General features: G+C 39.1%; 1 protein-coding gene across 1 annotated transcript in view; it reads right to left on the minus strand.

Annotated features, from left to right (window-relative positions):
* Positions 1-5,350, minus strand: part of SESN3 (sestrin 3) — an 89,470-nt gene extending 84,120 nt beyond the window's left edge. The window contains exon 1 of the mRNA XM_053561343.1: positions 4,913-5,350. Within this exon, the coding sequence (XP_053417318.1) occupies positions 4,913-4,990 (78 nt within the window). The 5' untranslated portion in view covers positions 4,991-5,350. The remainder of the gene's footprint in view (positions 1-4,912) is intronic.
* Between the last annotated feature and the right edge of the window lie 12,981 nt (positions 5,351-18,331).

Here is an 18,331-nt window from a genome sequence, read left to right on the forward strand (position 1 = left end):
GTTAAGAATTAAGTGGACATCTTATTAGTTGTGTGACAGATACCACGTGAGAATCAACTAAGGTCAATACAAAGTTAAGTTATTATAACACAGTCCCTTTGAAAGAAAACCATGAAAAGGATGAAGAGATGGGGAGAAAAAATTAAGGGACTTTTACTTCCATGACTCTTCTCCTAAACTAAAATAATTAAAAATTCTTTGCTTTCCCCTAGATTCATCTCTACTTTTATTGAGCATAATCATCCTTAATTATTACTCTTTTCAAACCAAATTTCAATTCCCTTATCTGCTGAAGTATCACAGAGGCAATTTATTTATTTGAAAGTCCAAATGAATTATTATTTAAATGAAGGGGATGGGAAAGGGAAAAGAACACAAGCAGAAAAACAAGTGAAAAGGTCATTCAACCTAAAAGGATAATATTTACCTCCCATTTATAGGCAATAATAAAATTGGACAGAAAAGTGGATATTAAGCAAATTATTCAGAATATATTGAAATATATTCCCATAACACAAAAAAAACTAAGGTATTCTGGGAAAAAAAAGAAAATATATAGGCTTGTCATTTTCTTTCTTACAGTTATATTTTGTGATTTACCAAGTACTTTAACTCATATAATCTCTTTCAAACTATGCAGCTACTTGTAAGACAGGTAGAAATTATCTACATGTTATAGATAAAACTAAACTTCGAAATTAAAAAACCTATCAAAGACTTGTAAGCGTATGTTGCGTTTTCAGCATTACTACATTAGTAATTATAGTGTATTACGTGTTTTTATCTATTTGGTGGTCGGTAGTTGTAGGAAGCAGCAGAAAGCCTTTCACAAAATGAAATCTTATTTTCTGCAGCTTAGAAAACACAAGGGGCATATTCCTAGATAATAATATCAAACTGATGAGCAAAAACACACAGTACCTATGTTTTCAGCTGATGATATGGCAAAGATCATGACAAAAAAAATGAAATCTTATATTGAACCTGAACTATAACTGTATAAATATATCAAACAACAACTTTAATAAATATTTTGTTATATAGTAATAATTACTGATAATAAATTTGTGTTCTCACAAATAAAATTTTAACATGAGTAGATATGGAAGGAATCTTTTAAGAAAGAGCAGTGCCTTCATAATCAATGACAATCTTCCTCTTTAGTGACATAGTAACAAAAGAGTTCATATATATATACACACACACACACACACACACACACACACACATATATATACATATACACAAAGATGGCAGAGCAAGTTGTAATTCAAAGCCTACACAAGAATAATCTTGTAACAAAAGATAATTGAGGTAGGCTCCAATGTATCGATATTATATATAACATATTTGGGGGTAGGTATACTCTTAAATTATAATTTTAAAATAACTTATACTTAAAAATTTAATACAACTCAAACATTTTAAACCCTGAAGCACCTTAGGACTCCATAGAATGCAGTTTGAAAACCACTGCGTAAAGGTTTGCTATCATGAATTCACTGCTTGCTTGATCTCTGACATTTAAGTTTTTCAAGTAAAAAAGTGCCTTGGACGATCAAAAATTTGTAACAAAAGAAACTCAAATTAATCAAGGCAGAATATAGCTACTAGTCCATAAAGTGAATCCATTCTATTGGCTAAACAATATAAAATTGCTATTATTTGCCAATATTGTCTATAACCTTGAGGTCATATGGTTAAACCTAATACTTTTTCATTTTAATTTGAAAGTATCTTTGCTTATAAAATCAAAAAAAGTTGTCAAAACATGATTACATAGTACCTAAACAAACATTAAGAATTTTTAAACATAGATCCTCTATCTTACAGTACAGAGTTCTATTCACTTAAGAAGTACTAATTGCTCAATACTCAAAGTACATTGTAATATACCACTTTTTATTTACTGAAAGATGAGTGGACAATTTCCTTCCTCAATGCAGTTTGGCATTCCATCTTTGAAATTAAAAGGATCACATTATCTAGTTGTCATTGGAAATTCTTCCAAGTAAAATGCATTATACTCCAAAACTCATTCAGTGTACAAAGAAAATAGAAGCACTTCCTCTATTTATTAAAAGCTTTATTGAACTACTTCATTGATAAGAGAGCAAGTTAGACTTAACAGATGTTACGGATTGGAGGATAGTTTTGTTTGCCTATTTGTTTCTAGATGACGTTTATTACTCCATTCTTCTTATTAAGGTTCCCCAATTAGGCACATTCAATATTTTTAAGAAGTCACTTTATTTTGTAAGACATTTAGTCAGAATTGTAAAGACACATCTAAGAATAAATGTGATTTTCATACTACAATATACAATTCAAAATTCAGATATTGGATTAAACCAAATTACAGTATTTCTTTTGAAGGTAAATTCAGTTCCTTTTGAAGTTCTCTTAAAATTCAACACATTCCAACAAGTTAAGCTACTTACTGAGAGAAAAAGGCTTTCTACTACATATAAAGGTGATCCTTCCCCCATCAGTAAAGAGTAATTCACATTGGATACACATGAGTTTCATTCTTCTATTATGTACCTCAGCATACTAAAATTCAAAGTGCTATGATTCACTTGGCTGTTCCTAAACATTTTATTAAGTAGGCAACACAAGATAAATACAAAGAATCACATTTTGAGAGTTATAGATGAATTTTACTTAAATTCTTTCTATTAATAAGAAAAACATCTTTATTAGAAACACATTCTTACATGCTATTTTTAGAATAAAGAAGAATTTAAAGGGGTAGATGCTGATTTCTTTTAAGAGCACATAAAAATGGCACTCTTAAAAAGATACAAATGTTCCAAGTCATGTCATAACTGGCTCAAACAATCCTTTTTTCACCTAAGTTATTTCAGGCTACTGCATGAATCAATATTAAATACCTTGGAGTTACTAAAAAGTGGAATATTGGCAGAGATGTGCACAGCAATTATAAAATATAAAAACGTGAATACCAATTTTCCACATACTTCTTTTAATAAAAGTTAGACATGAAGATATTCTTTCTAGGTAAACAGAAATAGTTTCTCAAAAGCTATAGGAAAGCTAAAGATGCTAGCAAAGTATCATGGATCTATAGCCATGGTTCTCTTAAAAGAAAAAGAAAACATATTTTGAAGCCTAAGATCTCCCAGCATTTTATTAGCTTAATAAGTTGCTAGAGCCATTAAAAAAATTATGTCATATAGTGGCTTTTTCTTATACTATTAAAAAAAAAAAACTTGCTGTCTTTTTAATCAGGCCTGAGTTAATCAAAACATGTTTTAAACAATGTATTTTTTTCATGTCAAAGACATAACTTCACTTTCAAAAGTTAGGCAATGATATCTTTTAAGAAGCTAAATTCAGATGACATCTGGCCCTGCAGTGAAAGAGTTAACATTGGACTAAGCTGATCTGCACCTCTGATCCATTACATTTCTCACAAGCTGCCCTACACTGAGCTGAGCAAGTATCAACCGTAATTTGATCCCAGAGTTTATGGAAAAAAATAACTGCACATACTCAACATGCACATTTAATAAAAATGTTTCAAGAGAAACATCCAGTAAACACAATTTAAGGCATATTTAAACTGTTCGTTTAACTTCAAATCTGCAATCCCTTTGCTCTCCTCAAGCTCTCAAATAAAATAGAAAAGAAAAAAGAAAAACAGCAGCAAGCCCTACTGCAGGGAAAAGAGGCTTGAAAAACAACTTTGATTGGCACTTGGCCTGACCCACGGAGGAAGAAAAACAGTTTTTGGACAAAGAGCGCAAATATTTGAGCTTGCTTACTTAAGGGCTTCCCCCCACCCCCTTCCTTTTAAAAAAATATATAAAGAACAACCCTAAAGTGAACTGTATTTAAAGAAATTGACTCAAAAACACTAACATATTCATCTCATCTCGGCCTTTCAGTCCCGATGCATTTGCACAGCTCAGCAATTTTAATTCATTTGTACCGGACAAACAGAAGCAGCTCACTTAATGAAATGTAAAAATAGAGCTTAGATAAGAATAAAGTGATTATAATGTTACTCAGGAGCGGCTGTTAAGATCTGATTAAAACTCTTCTCGGTCTAAAAGACACTTTTTCATCTCCTTCTCCATAACACTCCCCAGCCCCCACTCTCCAACGAAGAGATTAAGCCAAGTAAGCTAAACAATACAGCAGTAAACTTTCTATCAGTCACAGTAGAAAGCAGCAATAAATTGATGGTGCTTCTGATTTTTCTGGATCAACACGGGCTGGGGATGCTAAGCAGGGATAATCGGCGTCCACCTCAGTCTCCTCCTCCCCCAACTCCAGCCTGAGGAACAGTAAGTTCGAATAGCATTTCCCATGGGCATAAAGTTCAAGATGCTTTACTAGCTCCTTTCATGGGTGAACTATAGACATAGGACCACCATCAAAAGAATGCGAAAGGGGAGTGTTGGGCAAAGCGCGCAAGGCAAAAGCAACCGAATAAACGAAAACAACAGCCGCCAAGAGTTAGCCTGGGCAAAGCCGAGCCAGGTCCTCTAGACCAGACCAGGCTACTCTGATTTCACGCCGACCTCCATCTACAGCTAAACTGCACCAGGAGACCACCGACCAGGTCCCCCCCTCCCTCCGCCCAAGGTGCAGACCTGGAGTTGCAAGGTAGGGAGGCGAGCCGGGTAGCAGACCACAGGCCAAAAAAAAAAAAAAAAAAAAATCCCAACCCTCGGTTCTAGTGTCTGTCCTGGCGGGGACAAAAAACACCAGCGGTCCGAACCCCCCCACCGTCGACCCACACCCCCCTTTTCGGTCTCAGCGTAGGAACGGTCCCGGGGATCCCTCTCAGCCCAGCCTCGCACGGGGTGAACCCGAGGTCGGGCCCCGACCCCCGACAGGCAGGAGGCGCCCTCTCGGGCCGGACCCCAGGCCAAGCCGGTACCTTCCGCAGCACTTTCCGGCAGTTGGTACAGAGCAGGTAGTTGGCGGCGGCCGACGAGCTGCTGCCGCCCCGGTTCATCGTGGCTGCGGGCGGGCGCCAAGGGCGAGAGCTGGCGGCGGGCCGGGTCCGTACTGTCACTGCCGCCCGCAGCGCCGCTGCGAAGCCGGACGGTCCCCCGGCCGCCCGCCGCGATTCAGCCTCAGCCTCTTTGGGGCGGGATGTCGGGATGAAGAGGCCACGGCCCGAGAGCTATCGGCGCTGCCCTGAGCGACCACCGCGGCGGCTGCCCGAGCGACGGCAGAGACGGCGGCGGCTGCTCCTCACCGGCCCGTTGTTCCTCCCGCCCCCATCCTCCAGACCCCCGCCCCCGCCAGGCTAGGAAGAGCAGCCGCCACCGATGCTGCCGCCGCCGCCGCAGCCGCCGCAGCGCCTCAGTGCGGCCCCGCCCCCTCAGCCCCACTACCTTCACCGCCTCCACGCTCTGGTACCGCCCCCTCCCGCCAATCGGACAGCTCCGGCCACGCCCCCAGGGCGCCAGCCCGCAGCCAATGAGCTCCCAGAGCCGGCCGGGGAGCCGCGCCGGCCAATCGCTGGGGCCTAGGCCGCCTGGAATCTCCGGGCTAGTTAAGTTTATCTCCAAGGCTCGGAACTGAAGGGAGGTGGCGGGTTAGTTAGGTAATATGGTGGGAGGGAATATAGTTTGCTCGGCTCCACCAATAAGAAAGAGAAGGTGTGTCGCATGTAAATATAGGGAAGCTCAACCTCCACCCCCAGTGCAAGCGGTGCCTTCTCTACTAGGTCCCAGCCGAAATGGTGGGGAGCGTGAGATAAATAGCTGGGAGCTATGGCTCACTAGAGAGTGTAAGACTAAGCATTTCCTCATCTCTTGAAAAAGCGGGACGGAGGGGCAGGTTAAACGTTCCTTCCATCGTGCCGGTGGTTAAGCTTCTCAGCCAAAATCTAAATTTAGCCGAAAAGAACACTGCAGTTTGCATGTAGGGATCTCAAAGAACTTCACGCATCACTTATTGTGAGCCTTGTTTTGCAAAAACACCATTACCTAAGGCTTGGGAAGAGATTAGGAGATGATTATATTTATACATTTAATGGTAGGGGGAGTAGACACAAAACCTCTGGTTTAGCGGTTTCCTCCTGTCTGAATCACCTTCTCTCACTCTTCTTGAGATGAAAGTTCCTTTACCTATCCAACATGAAAGGGCCGAAGAGGTTTGTCTTCTCACTCAAAAGTCCTTCCTGAGGCAGCTGTTCCAATACATGCAGAGCCCTGCCTGGGAAGGAAGGTTCAGAGAACAAACTGCCGCCGTTTACAACTGTTAGGCCAGACTTGTCTCTTCCAAAGCTAGAAATGGTGAGTCAGGGTTTTAGCGACCGCGTTCTGGGGGGAGAAGGCAGATGTCATTGGGGAACGCGCTGGCTAATCGAGTGTGGGTAGACTGTGGGCGGGGGGCCGGGAGGGGAGCGATCGGGTCTCCCGAAGGGGCCAGCAATGCGGGTAAGGATCGAATGTGGGTCCCCGAAGCTGGACGCCCGAAAGCTGCTCCTGAATGAGAACAAAGGCAAGCGCAGAGCGAGAACCTGATTGGTGCCCGGTCCTCACCGGTGTCCTCCGGGCCCGGAGATAACTTGCATCACCCACTGGCACCGAGCTCCGTGCTTGCTGGAACCGCAGCTCCCCACCCAGCCTCGGCCGTGACCACAGGGCTATGCGTTATGACATCACCTGTTTTCGATTTTTAGAACCTGATCAGTATTCTCGGCTTCTCCTTTTTTAAAGGTCCTTAGTGTTCCAGGATTTGTGAAGGCCTGCAGTTCACAGAATGAAATCTGTGGAGATGATTTAAAAGCACCGTTTCACTGGTTTGCATTTGTTTTCCTTTTAATTAAAAAAAAAAAAAAAGAACGTTTCCTCAGGGATTCAGTGTGGTGCTGTGATGCAAAGTCAGAAAGGTACATGGGGAGGAGCTAGCAAATTCAGCATTATCAAAGCCAAATTGTGCGGTTAAAACCGCCTAGCTCCTCATTTCTCAGCAGCTGTCCCTTGCAGAGACCAACAAGTATAAACCAAGTCTACACAGGAACAAAGAAAATGTAACTCTGCCGATTTCAGGTTTAAATAGATTAACATAAAAGGTCTAAGTTACATGGTTGGGTAAATGTGTTGATCTGTTTAGCTAGTGATAGGTAAAGGTCGCTCGATGCTGTGTAGATAAAACCTGGAATAGCAATGGTGTGGGGAAGTGCTTAAGATTCAGTTTGAAGAAACTGTAAACGCCAGAAAATTCAGCAAAGGAATTACCACCTGTCCTTCAATGCAGAGAACCAAGAAATCCAGGGAGCAAGTCAGAGACACAGTTTTTCTAAGAAGTGGAACACATATGTGTCCCGATTTCGTGGTAAATTTCTTGGGCTATATTCCTGGCTGGTTCTATTTTTTATAGCACATTTTATGTGAGTACTTCTTAAAGGAAAGGAGAAATTGAAGGATGAAGTGATTTTTTAAGCAGATTAAATTTTCTCAAATACTATTTTAACTTCATATTGTTTTCTAACCCATTCTTCTTACAACCTTTTCTTTTCTTTTTTGCACTTAACAGCTTACATCCTTGTGGAACCAGGTCCTTTCAGTAACTAAATCCCCCAGAAAGGAGATCCAAGGGAGGTCAGCCCTACACAATTACAATCTCTAATAAAGATTACCAAAGAGGAGTTTTAAAGAATGTCTTTAATGATGCATTGTCAAATGATGGCTCTTCCTAACAAATTCCTCCAAACTTTCATCATATTGTCTATAGTGCTGTTTATTTGGCAGTTAACCATGGACTGCACTGCAACATTTCTTATATGGAAACACTATATATGCTTTACTGTTCCACCACTGAACTTCTCAAAGGCAGTAATTTATTCTCAACACAACCCCACCCACTCCGCCTCCCATTGTACTTTTCTTCTCTCTCCTGGTAACATCCAGCTTCTGCCACCCTCCTGTCTCTTCTATTCTTCAGCTGGCCTTCCTTCCTTTCCTAGATAATCTGCGGGCCATAAAGAGAATGTGACTTAGAGAGTAAGTGACTTGCAAATCCAGGCTCACACTGAGAGTTAAGAGGGAAAGAAACAAAAGTCAGTTCTTTTGATTTCACAGGGAAGTAGGAGAAACTCCACCTCTTTGTTATCTGTTAAGTCTAAAATAAGGAAGAACTTTAGCAAAGTAGAATATGGCTGAAAATTATAATCAATGTTGAGAACTACTTTTTAATTTTTTTATTACTAAACTAGGATGATTATTAAATATTTTACATTTGAAAACTATTAGATCATAATTATTTGGCTTGTTCTTTCAAAATATGCTTTTTGGGCTTTTTTTGGCAAGGAATGAATAGAATTACATGACTTTGGATGTACCATAGCTTATTTAACTGTTACTCCATTGTTGAACATGTGGGTTGTTTCTGTTTTTTTTTGTGGTTGTAAATAGTGCTGTGATAAACTTCTTCATGCTTAAATGTCTGGCAGCACCTCTGATTCCTAGACATGAAATTTCTGAGTAAAAGGGCATGAATGTGTTTTATAGCATGGTGCAATTTACTAAAATATTTTGTGGAAAGGTTCAAATAAGAACACAGGTAAAAGCAATCATTTGAAAGCACAAATCTGATCTGTCATTGTCTCCTGTATAAGGCCCATTCATATTCCACTTACTACTACTTCTATCTAATCCTGTCCCCCTTCTTCTGGTGGTTATGGGTGCTTATTTTTTTCTTATTTGAAAGGTTTCCTGATAAAAGTCAAACACTTATCCAAACCTCCATAGTATGCCTCCGTACCTCTTCTTTATCATCAGGCACACTACTGAGATGATTGTTTAGATTCTGTTTTCTCATTAGACTTCAACCCTCCTGAGGGCAGGGGTAGAGTTTCATTTCCTTTGTTTCCTTGGCTCCATGCTCCACAACCCACAGCTCAGCAAAGTGCTCAAACAATCCTGGAGAAAGTAATGAGTTTAATTCTTTTGGGGGCAGAACACTATTATGAGAGGGTCTTTATCTGACACAAGCAATCAGTGTAACCAGGTTCTTTGTACCCTCAATGAATCCCCTACAATAAAAAAATAAATAAATAAATAAAAATAAAAAAGGGATGTTCCAAGCTCAGTCAGGCACAGTGGTTCAGTGGCCTTGGCACTCTGGGAGGCTGAGAGGGGAGGATGTCTTGAGCTCAGGAGTTCACTTGAGACCAACCTGAGCAAGAATGAAATCCCTGTCTCTGCTAAACATAGAAAAAAATCAGGGGTGGTGGCATGTGCCTGTAGTCCCAGCTACTTGGGAGACTGAGGCTCCTGGGAAGGGAAAGGCAGGATCACTTGATCCCAGGAATTTGAAGTTGCAGTGAGCTACAAAGATGCCACTGCACACTCTAGCTCAAAGAGGGAAACAGAAACCAAACCGAACAGACAAACAAAAAGGGCCCCAATAAATATTTGTGAATTGAGTTGTTCAGAAAAACCCAGTACTTCAGAGCAGAGAGGTTGAGTTCATGTCTTTACCTGTCACCAAATTCCTTCTCTGATATTTAACATAGTGACTATTCCTGCTTGGGGCTTGCTATCTCTTTTATAAAATGAAAGTTCTTGCCACAAGCCAGGTGTGTAGGGAAATTTTTTGTGTTCAGTGCTTTTGAAGGAAGTTATCCTGTTAATAATATGCTATGACTTTGGACTTGAAGTTGTTTACTTCTGTAGATACTCTCATTCTATTGGCCTAAGAACTTGGCCTGGCTGTAGTTCCTAAATAAGGATTTGTTTGAAAAAAATCAATTGCTAACGATATTTTTAAAATTCCATTTCTTGAGACAATAGGTCATTTTCTAACATTTTGCCTCTTCAGATTTCTTTTCCTTTCTCTGGGGAACAACCAAAGCATTTGGATTGCAGGGAAAGTGCTGTATTATTTACAAATTTGCAAATACTGTAATTTGTTTCTGGCACAAAGGAATTCGCACTTCACACAATTGTAAATTGATTGCTCCCTTAGAGCTGTTAATTAGATTCCTGCTATTTTTTCCTGTGGCCAAGACCAATACTCCTCCCAAGGATAAAGAGACTTTCATCCCTAGAAGGGCATTTTGTCTCTCATCCCCACTCTCCCTCCTGAAACACCCACCTGCACCAAGAAAATTATTTTTACCAAAGTTCGTCTTCAAAACGCAAATATTCCATCAAGATTCGAATCCTGCCAACTTTCTGATCTAACCTTCCATCTTAGGGTTTCCTGCATCTAACCCTCCATAAAGCAGGCAACTGGTGAAAGGCTTATGGATGGGGGAGGGGTGGTGTTTGTTTAGCCTGCACAATGTTTGCTGGCACAGCGCTTTCAAAAAAATTAAATTACTTTCATATATGTATAGTTTAGGAGATTTTTTCTTTTCTTTTTTTTACAAAAAAAGGAGTTTGTTTTTTGTTTTTTTTTTTTTACAAGAAAAAACTGATTTCCAGTCTCTTTTGAAAAATTCTATCTGGTCACAGTGGTCTCATGTTCCCACGTGGTAGCCATCTGCGTAGTTCACTAGCTACTGTTTTATTTGGGCAGGCACTCTTCAGTTTACCGTATTATTTACAAATTTGCAAATTCTTGCCACTCCCTAGTAGTTATGTTTTTACCACTTTATTTACATTATCTTTTTGACTTTCATAGAGATTTGAGTTTGCAACTTGTATAAACCTTCTCCAGCATCTAAATCACTGATCTGTTAATTGTCATTGTTAAGTTTATCATAGAACATGAATTGAAAATAAATGTGTCATCTTTCGACTATAGCAAAAGCTGAGAAGAGAGGTCAGATGCGAAACATATCATGATGTATGATGATGCCAGTTATTCTGACTACACGTGTATATGTGCATGTATACACAGAAACGCATATTTACAGATACATCTCACAATGGGGAGGATAGTTGCATAACGAACAGGGTTATGTTCTTTATGCTGCTAACTTCTTATTCTGTCTCTGTCTATATTCCCATTCTATTGTAGCTTGAAGAGATAGGGGTGACAGGAAACATGACAATAGAGAAAGAGCAAGGGAGCCAAGTCTGGTATAGTGCAGGTCTTTTCTTTTTTTTTTTTTTTTTGAAACAGAGTCTCACATGATCACCCTTGGTAGAGTGCTGTGGCATCTTAGCTCACTGCAACCCCCCCCCCCCGAGTAGCTGGGACTACAGGCACCCACCACAAAACCCAGCTATATTTTAGAGATGGGGGGTCTTGCTCTTGCTCAGGTTGGTCTCAATCTCATGACCTCAGGCGATCCACCACCTCAGCCTCCCAGAGTGCTGGAATTACAGGCAGGTGTTTGCTTTGATGGGCAGGTGTTTGCTTTGATGGGCAGTTGCACACAGCAGCTGAGAGCCCTGGCCCTGGAGTTGGTTACAATTTGCAGTACCAACTGGGTCTCTTACTAAATTATACAATCTTGAGCACGTTACTAAATGTCTCTACACTTTGGTTTCTTCCTCTGTGAGATGGAGTAATAATGCTACCTATCTCAAAGGATGATTGTATAATAAAAATGGAATGAGATAATGCATTATGGTGTTAGCAAAGTGATTGGAACATTGTGAACCCTCAATAAATGTTTTCTGCAAGCTGCATAATATAAAGAATGTTATACTATCCACATACTGTGTCACCTTGGTGTAGTTACTGAACTTTTCTATGTCTCAATTTTCATCATCTACAGAAATTAGGATATCAAAATTAGCTTAGTCATAACTGTAACTGAAGATTAAATGAGTTCTCTGTGAAGCACTTTAAAAGCAGTGCTATGTAAGGCCTATTATTATTTACTGTGGTTAGATTTGTTTTTTATTTGTCTTTTTATTTCAATGAAGATCTTTGATTTTGAGGTATTTGTTCTTAAAAGTAAGATAATGTGGGATAGTAGAAATAGCAATGGACAGAAAGATGGCAGGCCTAGGGTTTAGTTCAGTATGGCTATGAACCATGTGATATGAGACCTCTGTTTCCTTATCTATTAAATATAAAGGAGTGACTAAGTTGATTTAAGGCCAGATCCAGGTTTTGTGGGAACTAGAAGGTTATATATCATGGTCTTTGAAAAAAGAATATAAAGCTATGGATGCAAAAATGAAAGTGAATATTTATTTAAGATCAGCAAGAATATCACAATACATTTTAAAAAGTTGAAACGTACTATACAAATCACAAAATCCAGACATACAACAAATTTTTGCTACCTTCTTGGTACAGCTCTATATTACTTTTTCTGAAACATTTTTGGGGCTAAATATTCTGATTTCTTCTTCATATGACAATGATTGTTTATAATATTATCTTCTTTAGAGAGAGTGGAAAGATAATTTAATCTTTCTTCTAGCATATATCCCCAGTGCTAAATGCCCTGAGACATAGGTGTATCATGAAATAGCCTCTGATCCTACATCTTTCTGGCTCGATACCTGGTAAATTAGCTCCATTGGTAGTGGGAGTATTCCTAGAACACATTTTTCCATTAGGACAACTAGAAATAACAGCCATGCACTGATAGGACCCACTAAACACAAGCTAAAGGTATTTCCATTTCATCTCAACTTCTTAGATCAACAAAGATACCCACAGTTTCTCCAATGCCTTCAGCACAAGGGAAAGTGTGACACAGGTACGTTAGAATACAAACAGACTGTGGTCTTGACCAATAATTTTTAAAATACTTACTTTTGAAATGTATTTAAAAATATGACTCTGTGAGTAAGTTGCCTGAACCTCTCCCCTGACCTCAGAAGGGGCCAATGCTCCTGATGGACCATAATGTTTAATCTTCATTAAATCTGTGATTCATCCACATGTGAGTGGAGAACTGCCAAGACCCCTTCCAGTGTTTTGTCTCGGTGCTTCCATGAGAATCTGGAGAAAGCAGGGTATATGAAAAGTAGTTGAATTTTTTCAAGGAGGTAGGGGGAAAGTAAAAGCAACACTATCCTCAAATCTCCCCGGAGTTGTGTTGCTTTTCCTCTGTTCCCTCAGGGATTATTTTTCCTGTTAGCTTGTTCATCTTGCTACTCCAAATTCACTGTCCCAAATTCTCAAGATGAGAACATTGAGAAATACATTTTTATATTTTAAAGAAAGATCACTGTGAAATGTACTGACTGAGTGTTAAAAAGGGAGAATGGATAAATAAAATAGAAAAAAACCACATGAGATAAGGAAGTTTGGGAATAGGCTCTAGTTAATGGGAGCACAGAAAAATTATAATTTGTTGTATTTTACTGTGAGGGATTTAAAGGAAATTAACACTTAGGGCTGAGGTGAAACTGAAGGAGCCCTTGGAAAAGAACAGTTTACACTTCACCTTTTAGATCCCCTGAATGTGAATGTGACTATGACACACTGGGACTTCGGCGTCTTCAGGGGTAAGTCTGCCTCATCTGAGTATTTCTTCTACTTAGAATCTAAGAGATCCTCAAAAAAGCTCATTGAATGAAATGATTAGATATATCAGAACTTGTTAACTTGAAATCAAATAAACATCATTATCAACAAAAATTCTCAAATTGCATTAAAATTATAAGCACATTAAATGTTTCATACAAATGTAAAATTTGTCTTGCTACTAAGAAGAAACTTTCAAAATTTATACAAATAACAACAAAGATAGCAATTTCAAAGGCAAAATGTTGGCTTGAGAGAATATATTCCCCTATGCAGCCATTTGTGAGATTCTGGAAGGCTCCAAGTTTGGATGCTTTCATATATGTATAGGTATGTACGTGTGTATATATACTGTCCAGATAGTCCTTTATTCACTCATTTATTTGTTGAACGCTTACAAAGCAGTAAGTCCTGCTGATAAAAAATAATAAAAGGTTTATAATCTAATAGTGAGACTGAAGTATCTCTTTATTGGTACAGAAGATACATAGAAAATGGAGAAAAGTAAAGATTATTAATAATAAGCTTCAAAAGATCTTTTGAGCATTTGTGTCAACCCTAACCCTAACTAGATGCTTCTCAGTGGTAGTGTTGAGACTTATGATGCAGGATTGTTGTTGTGTTTCGGTGCAATTTACAATGTCAAGAGGAAGACAGGATTAACCTTCATAAATACTAGAGAAGAATACACAACAGCATATGATGAAATTGTCTCCTAACTCTCTGTTTGTTACCTAAGTCACTCTTGCACTTATGCATCCAGCACTCTGTTTGCGGAGTACTTGCCATGTGCCAGGCTCTTGGCTAGTGGTGCAGATGAACTTGGGAGTCAGAATTTATAACCTGGCAGACAAGATGGACTTTAAACAAATAATGCCGGTGTGTAATGAGTAAGGAAAACATGGGAAGGGAGCACACACCGGAGGAGTCTAACATAGTCTGGGTCTTTCTGAGGAAGAGAAATGAGAACCCAAGTAGGGGGCTGCCCCCTGGTTTCCAACAGTGAATTCTAGGTATTCTAGCCAGAGATCCTTTACTGATGTTTCAGTTCCCCTTAACGTAATTCATGTTCCAGTTACAAAACTCCCAGGAACACCAGCTTTTTACCCTGCAGCAAACTTCCATGCCACATGCAATTCCTCATTTCTTCTCTAAGGGTCACATATCCCTATTAAAAATTCACCTGAATTTTAACCTCCTTTTCCTCATTAAAGAATATCACTTCACTTTATATTCTCCTACTTAGGATTTAACATGTAGCCCACCACTCTGCTGAGTTTCATCTGTGTATGTGCAAGTTATATGTTTGTACCATTTCTAACAAGGACATCTAGATTATCTTCCTAAGACTGCGTGACATACTTAAAGATTACCCACATATTTCTCATCTACATTTTCTAATCCCCATAATCCTCATGGTAGTGATAATAATCATCCTAAAGAAATAGAAGCAACCACTTCCATTTAATGAGTACTTGGTATATGGCAATAATTATGCAATAACCTACAAGCATTATCTTGCCTAAGACATATAACACCCCTATGAAGTACTTATTATTATCTCCATTGTACCTACAATTTGTAAGGATTGAAAGTTTGGTCGGTTATTAAAAGGCAGAGCTCCGATTTGAACCCAGACTTGCTTGATGCTATCAGCATCAATGTAACAATCTTACCTTGGCATTATTCCATCAGTTATTATTGTAAATATTTTTTGAACTGATTTTCTCTGTTAGGTTACCAAACCACAAGGTCTACTGGATTAAATCTCTCATACATTCACCAAATGTAGTTTGGATATCTTTGTTAAATGGATACCTATTGAAATAAATGCTATGAGAGTAAGCAAAGCAGTATCCATTGTTTCCTATTCTAATATTTTATTGCCCACTGGCATGTTACACCAAAATAAAACAATTGGGTGATCTTGGGATATTAAAAGTACTTTTGTTGGTACACTAAGTTGAACTTCCAAATGTTTTGAGATGTGTCTGAAGATCCTTGGGTTCTTGGCTAATCATGAGGATAAGGTGATGGTCATGATGGAGATAAAGTTAAAAGAAAGAGTAGGGGGAGAGGCCCTGTTACCACGTCCACATGCTGCACCAGGGCAAGTCCAGTCTACTGCAGTTAACGGGGATTAGCTTCTCTAAGAAAGAAGACGAACAAACTGGTTTCCACAAAATCTGCCAGCAAACTCAAGATGTTTATATCAACCTATCCCATCCATATCATCCTCTAAGTAAATCTTTCTGCTGGTGGCTCATTCCAAATAATCATATTATGTGATCGCCCCTTGTCTCCCATGAGTCGACCAAGGAATAGATGCAGGACTCAAACACAGACCTTCTCTAACCTGCCATCCATCTGTATGGCCTAGCTTAAAATAATAGTCTGGGCCAATCAGATTCCTTTCTTAGAAATTTGGCATTGAGAAGCTATGACACTAAGCCAGTTGGCAGCAAAGTCAGATTGAGGGAGGATGTCATGAACCATATGCAAACTAAAACTAAGAAGGAACAGAACAGGTAAAGAGTGAAGAGTGAGAAAGCTGGGAGGGGAAGAGGATGGGGTAAGGCACAGGGAGGAAAAAAGGATGCGGAGACACTGGTATTCAGAGTTCCTTAAATTCTGGCGTGTTTTCATTTCCAGTCCCTGGTATCTTTGCAACAATTCCCTCCGTCAATTTAATCTCCCCCCACTGCTAGTTTTGTGAAGTAACTTTCATGCTACAACCTTCTTTCTATGTCGAGCACTTGTCAGTCTGAAATATTACCCTTGGCTCTCATTAGGAGATGGATGTGAAAGTTACACATACCAAAAGAAAGAACTAGAGCTCTCTAGGCCACAAAGCCCCAATTTTAGCATTTACACATAAAAACTTTTACAGCCTATGTTTCATTAAGAAAGTTCTGCTCTACAACAGCCTCAAGCTTTTCAGAACCTTTTTTTGTTCCAAGTTAGGGAATGAGTAACATATTATCCAAACTTCTTCTCCTCAGGTTTAAAGCTAAAGTGATTCTAACACGTCTATGCCATCAACCACTTATACAGAAAACTCTGACAAAGGTTTTCTCCGTTTCCCCTTGTTATCTATCCTTCATTCGGACTTAATGCTTGTAGGCCCAGTTTACTGATTTCCCAGAGTTTATGAACCAAAAAGATGAAAGAAAAAAATAAAAACAAAAATCAAAGTTAAATTTTCTCCAGAATTTTTGTCCAAGCACTCAGTGGTTGAGAGAGAGAAGTGGATGAGGGAGCCTGTGTGTCAGGAGGCAGATTAAAGATCACCGGTGTATAACGGGGACAAGGCATAAGAACTAGGAGGCCATTTTGTTTTATAAATATACACCTATATATAAATGTTTTTGTTTTTTTTTCACTCAATTTGCCATATGTGGAATGAAAAACTGACTGGTATTATGTTTCTCTAGACCCGATCACTAGCTTTAGAAGAGCTGATCTCAAGAATGGAAAAAAAAAGTATCTAGTGTACTCAGTACTATTATGAAGCCGATGTATCATCACCTACACATCCATATGAATGATAAAGCACAATTATAGTCCACAAAGCAGGAGGGGAGATGGGAGAGAGGGGCGGGGGGTAGGAGGGAGGGTATTAGGTGGGACCTCACCTATTGTGTATAAGGCAATGATATATTTCTAAACTATTAAGTGATGATGGTTATGTTACTCAGACTGATTTAAGCATTCTACATTGTATATCAAATCAGCACATTGTACCCCATAATCGTACACAGTTATGATTTAATTAAAAAATTAATACACATAAATAATGGTAAAAAAAAAAAAAAAGAGCTAATCTCAGCCAACCACAATAGATCTGAACTTTTCTTGGTTTCTATTCCTTTGTGTCCTGTTCCTCTCCTCTGAGGGAGCCACTGCTCCTTTTCTCTCTTTCTAACTCTCTCTCTGCCTGTCTCTGTCTCCCTCTCTTTATCCCTCTCTCTCTCTTTTTCTCTCTCTCTCTCATTTTTACTGGGCTCATGTTGAGCTCAGCAACCCCTGAACTTATTTTCTACCTGAGAGGTGAAGTAGTTCTTAGGACTTGCTAAGCTCTCAGAGATTAAAGGAGGCACTTTGCCATGCCCATAGGGATCATCTTCTCAAGTAGGATGAAGAAAATGCTCTTCCTGGGCAGCACTAGGTGGGTTGTGGTTGTGTTAACCTTGCTCCTGATAAGATAGCACTGCTGTTATTTCTGGATATACAAGACTTGTCACTTTGCATTTTCTATTTCTCAGTGAAGACATGAACATCTAGAGATTCACATGTCTATGGGGAACTAAATGGCCAGAAATGGAAGCAAATGGAAACAGTCTCATTATGCAAGTGTAAATTTAGCTGTGACCTGAAGTGTATTGCCTAAAACTTCTATAAGGTGAAATTGAAATTTTTTGCCATTTATTTTTACTTCAATATTGTATAGTGGCTGTTCAAAAACTCTTCAAACTTCACTTTTTTAGTACTTTATAGGTTTTTTTGTGAGGATTAAGTGAAAGGATATGTGTAAAGTGCTTAGAACAGTTCCCTCCTACTGTGAGCACTTAATAGGTTTTAGCTATTGGTATTATTTTTAAAAGATTTCATACAACAATAATGCATTTTTTTAAATAGCAATTGAAATTTACTTGAATTTTTATGTTTTGCATTCCCTAGTGCCATTTACCAAGACAGTCTGTTTTGATTTAAAAGGCTCAAGGGCTTGATAACATGCAGAGTTTATCATCAAACATCTTTATTGCGCTTGTGTTTGCAAAGTATTTTTTTGTCTTCTATTAGTCCGTCCAATAACTTTCTAAGATAGAGAGCTCAGTTTCCATGATCCTGTTGAATGATGGAGAAGCAAAGGACATGGAGACATTAAATGACAGGAATGTGTCCTTCATTCTAACCTCTCTCTAGAGCAGCGGTTCTCAACCTGTGGGTCACG

Source organism: Nycticebus coucang, chromosome 14 (genome assembly GCF_027406575.1).
Source record: "Nycticebus coucang isolate mNycCou1 chromosome 14, mNycCou1.pri, whole genome shotgun sequence".
Taxonomy (NCBI): domain Eukaryota; kingdom Metazoa; phylum Chordata; class Mammalia; order Primates; family Lorisidae; genus Nycticebus; species Nycticebus coucang.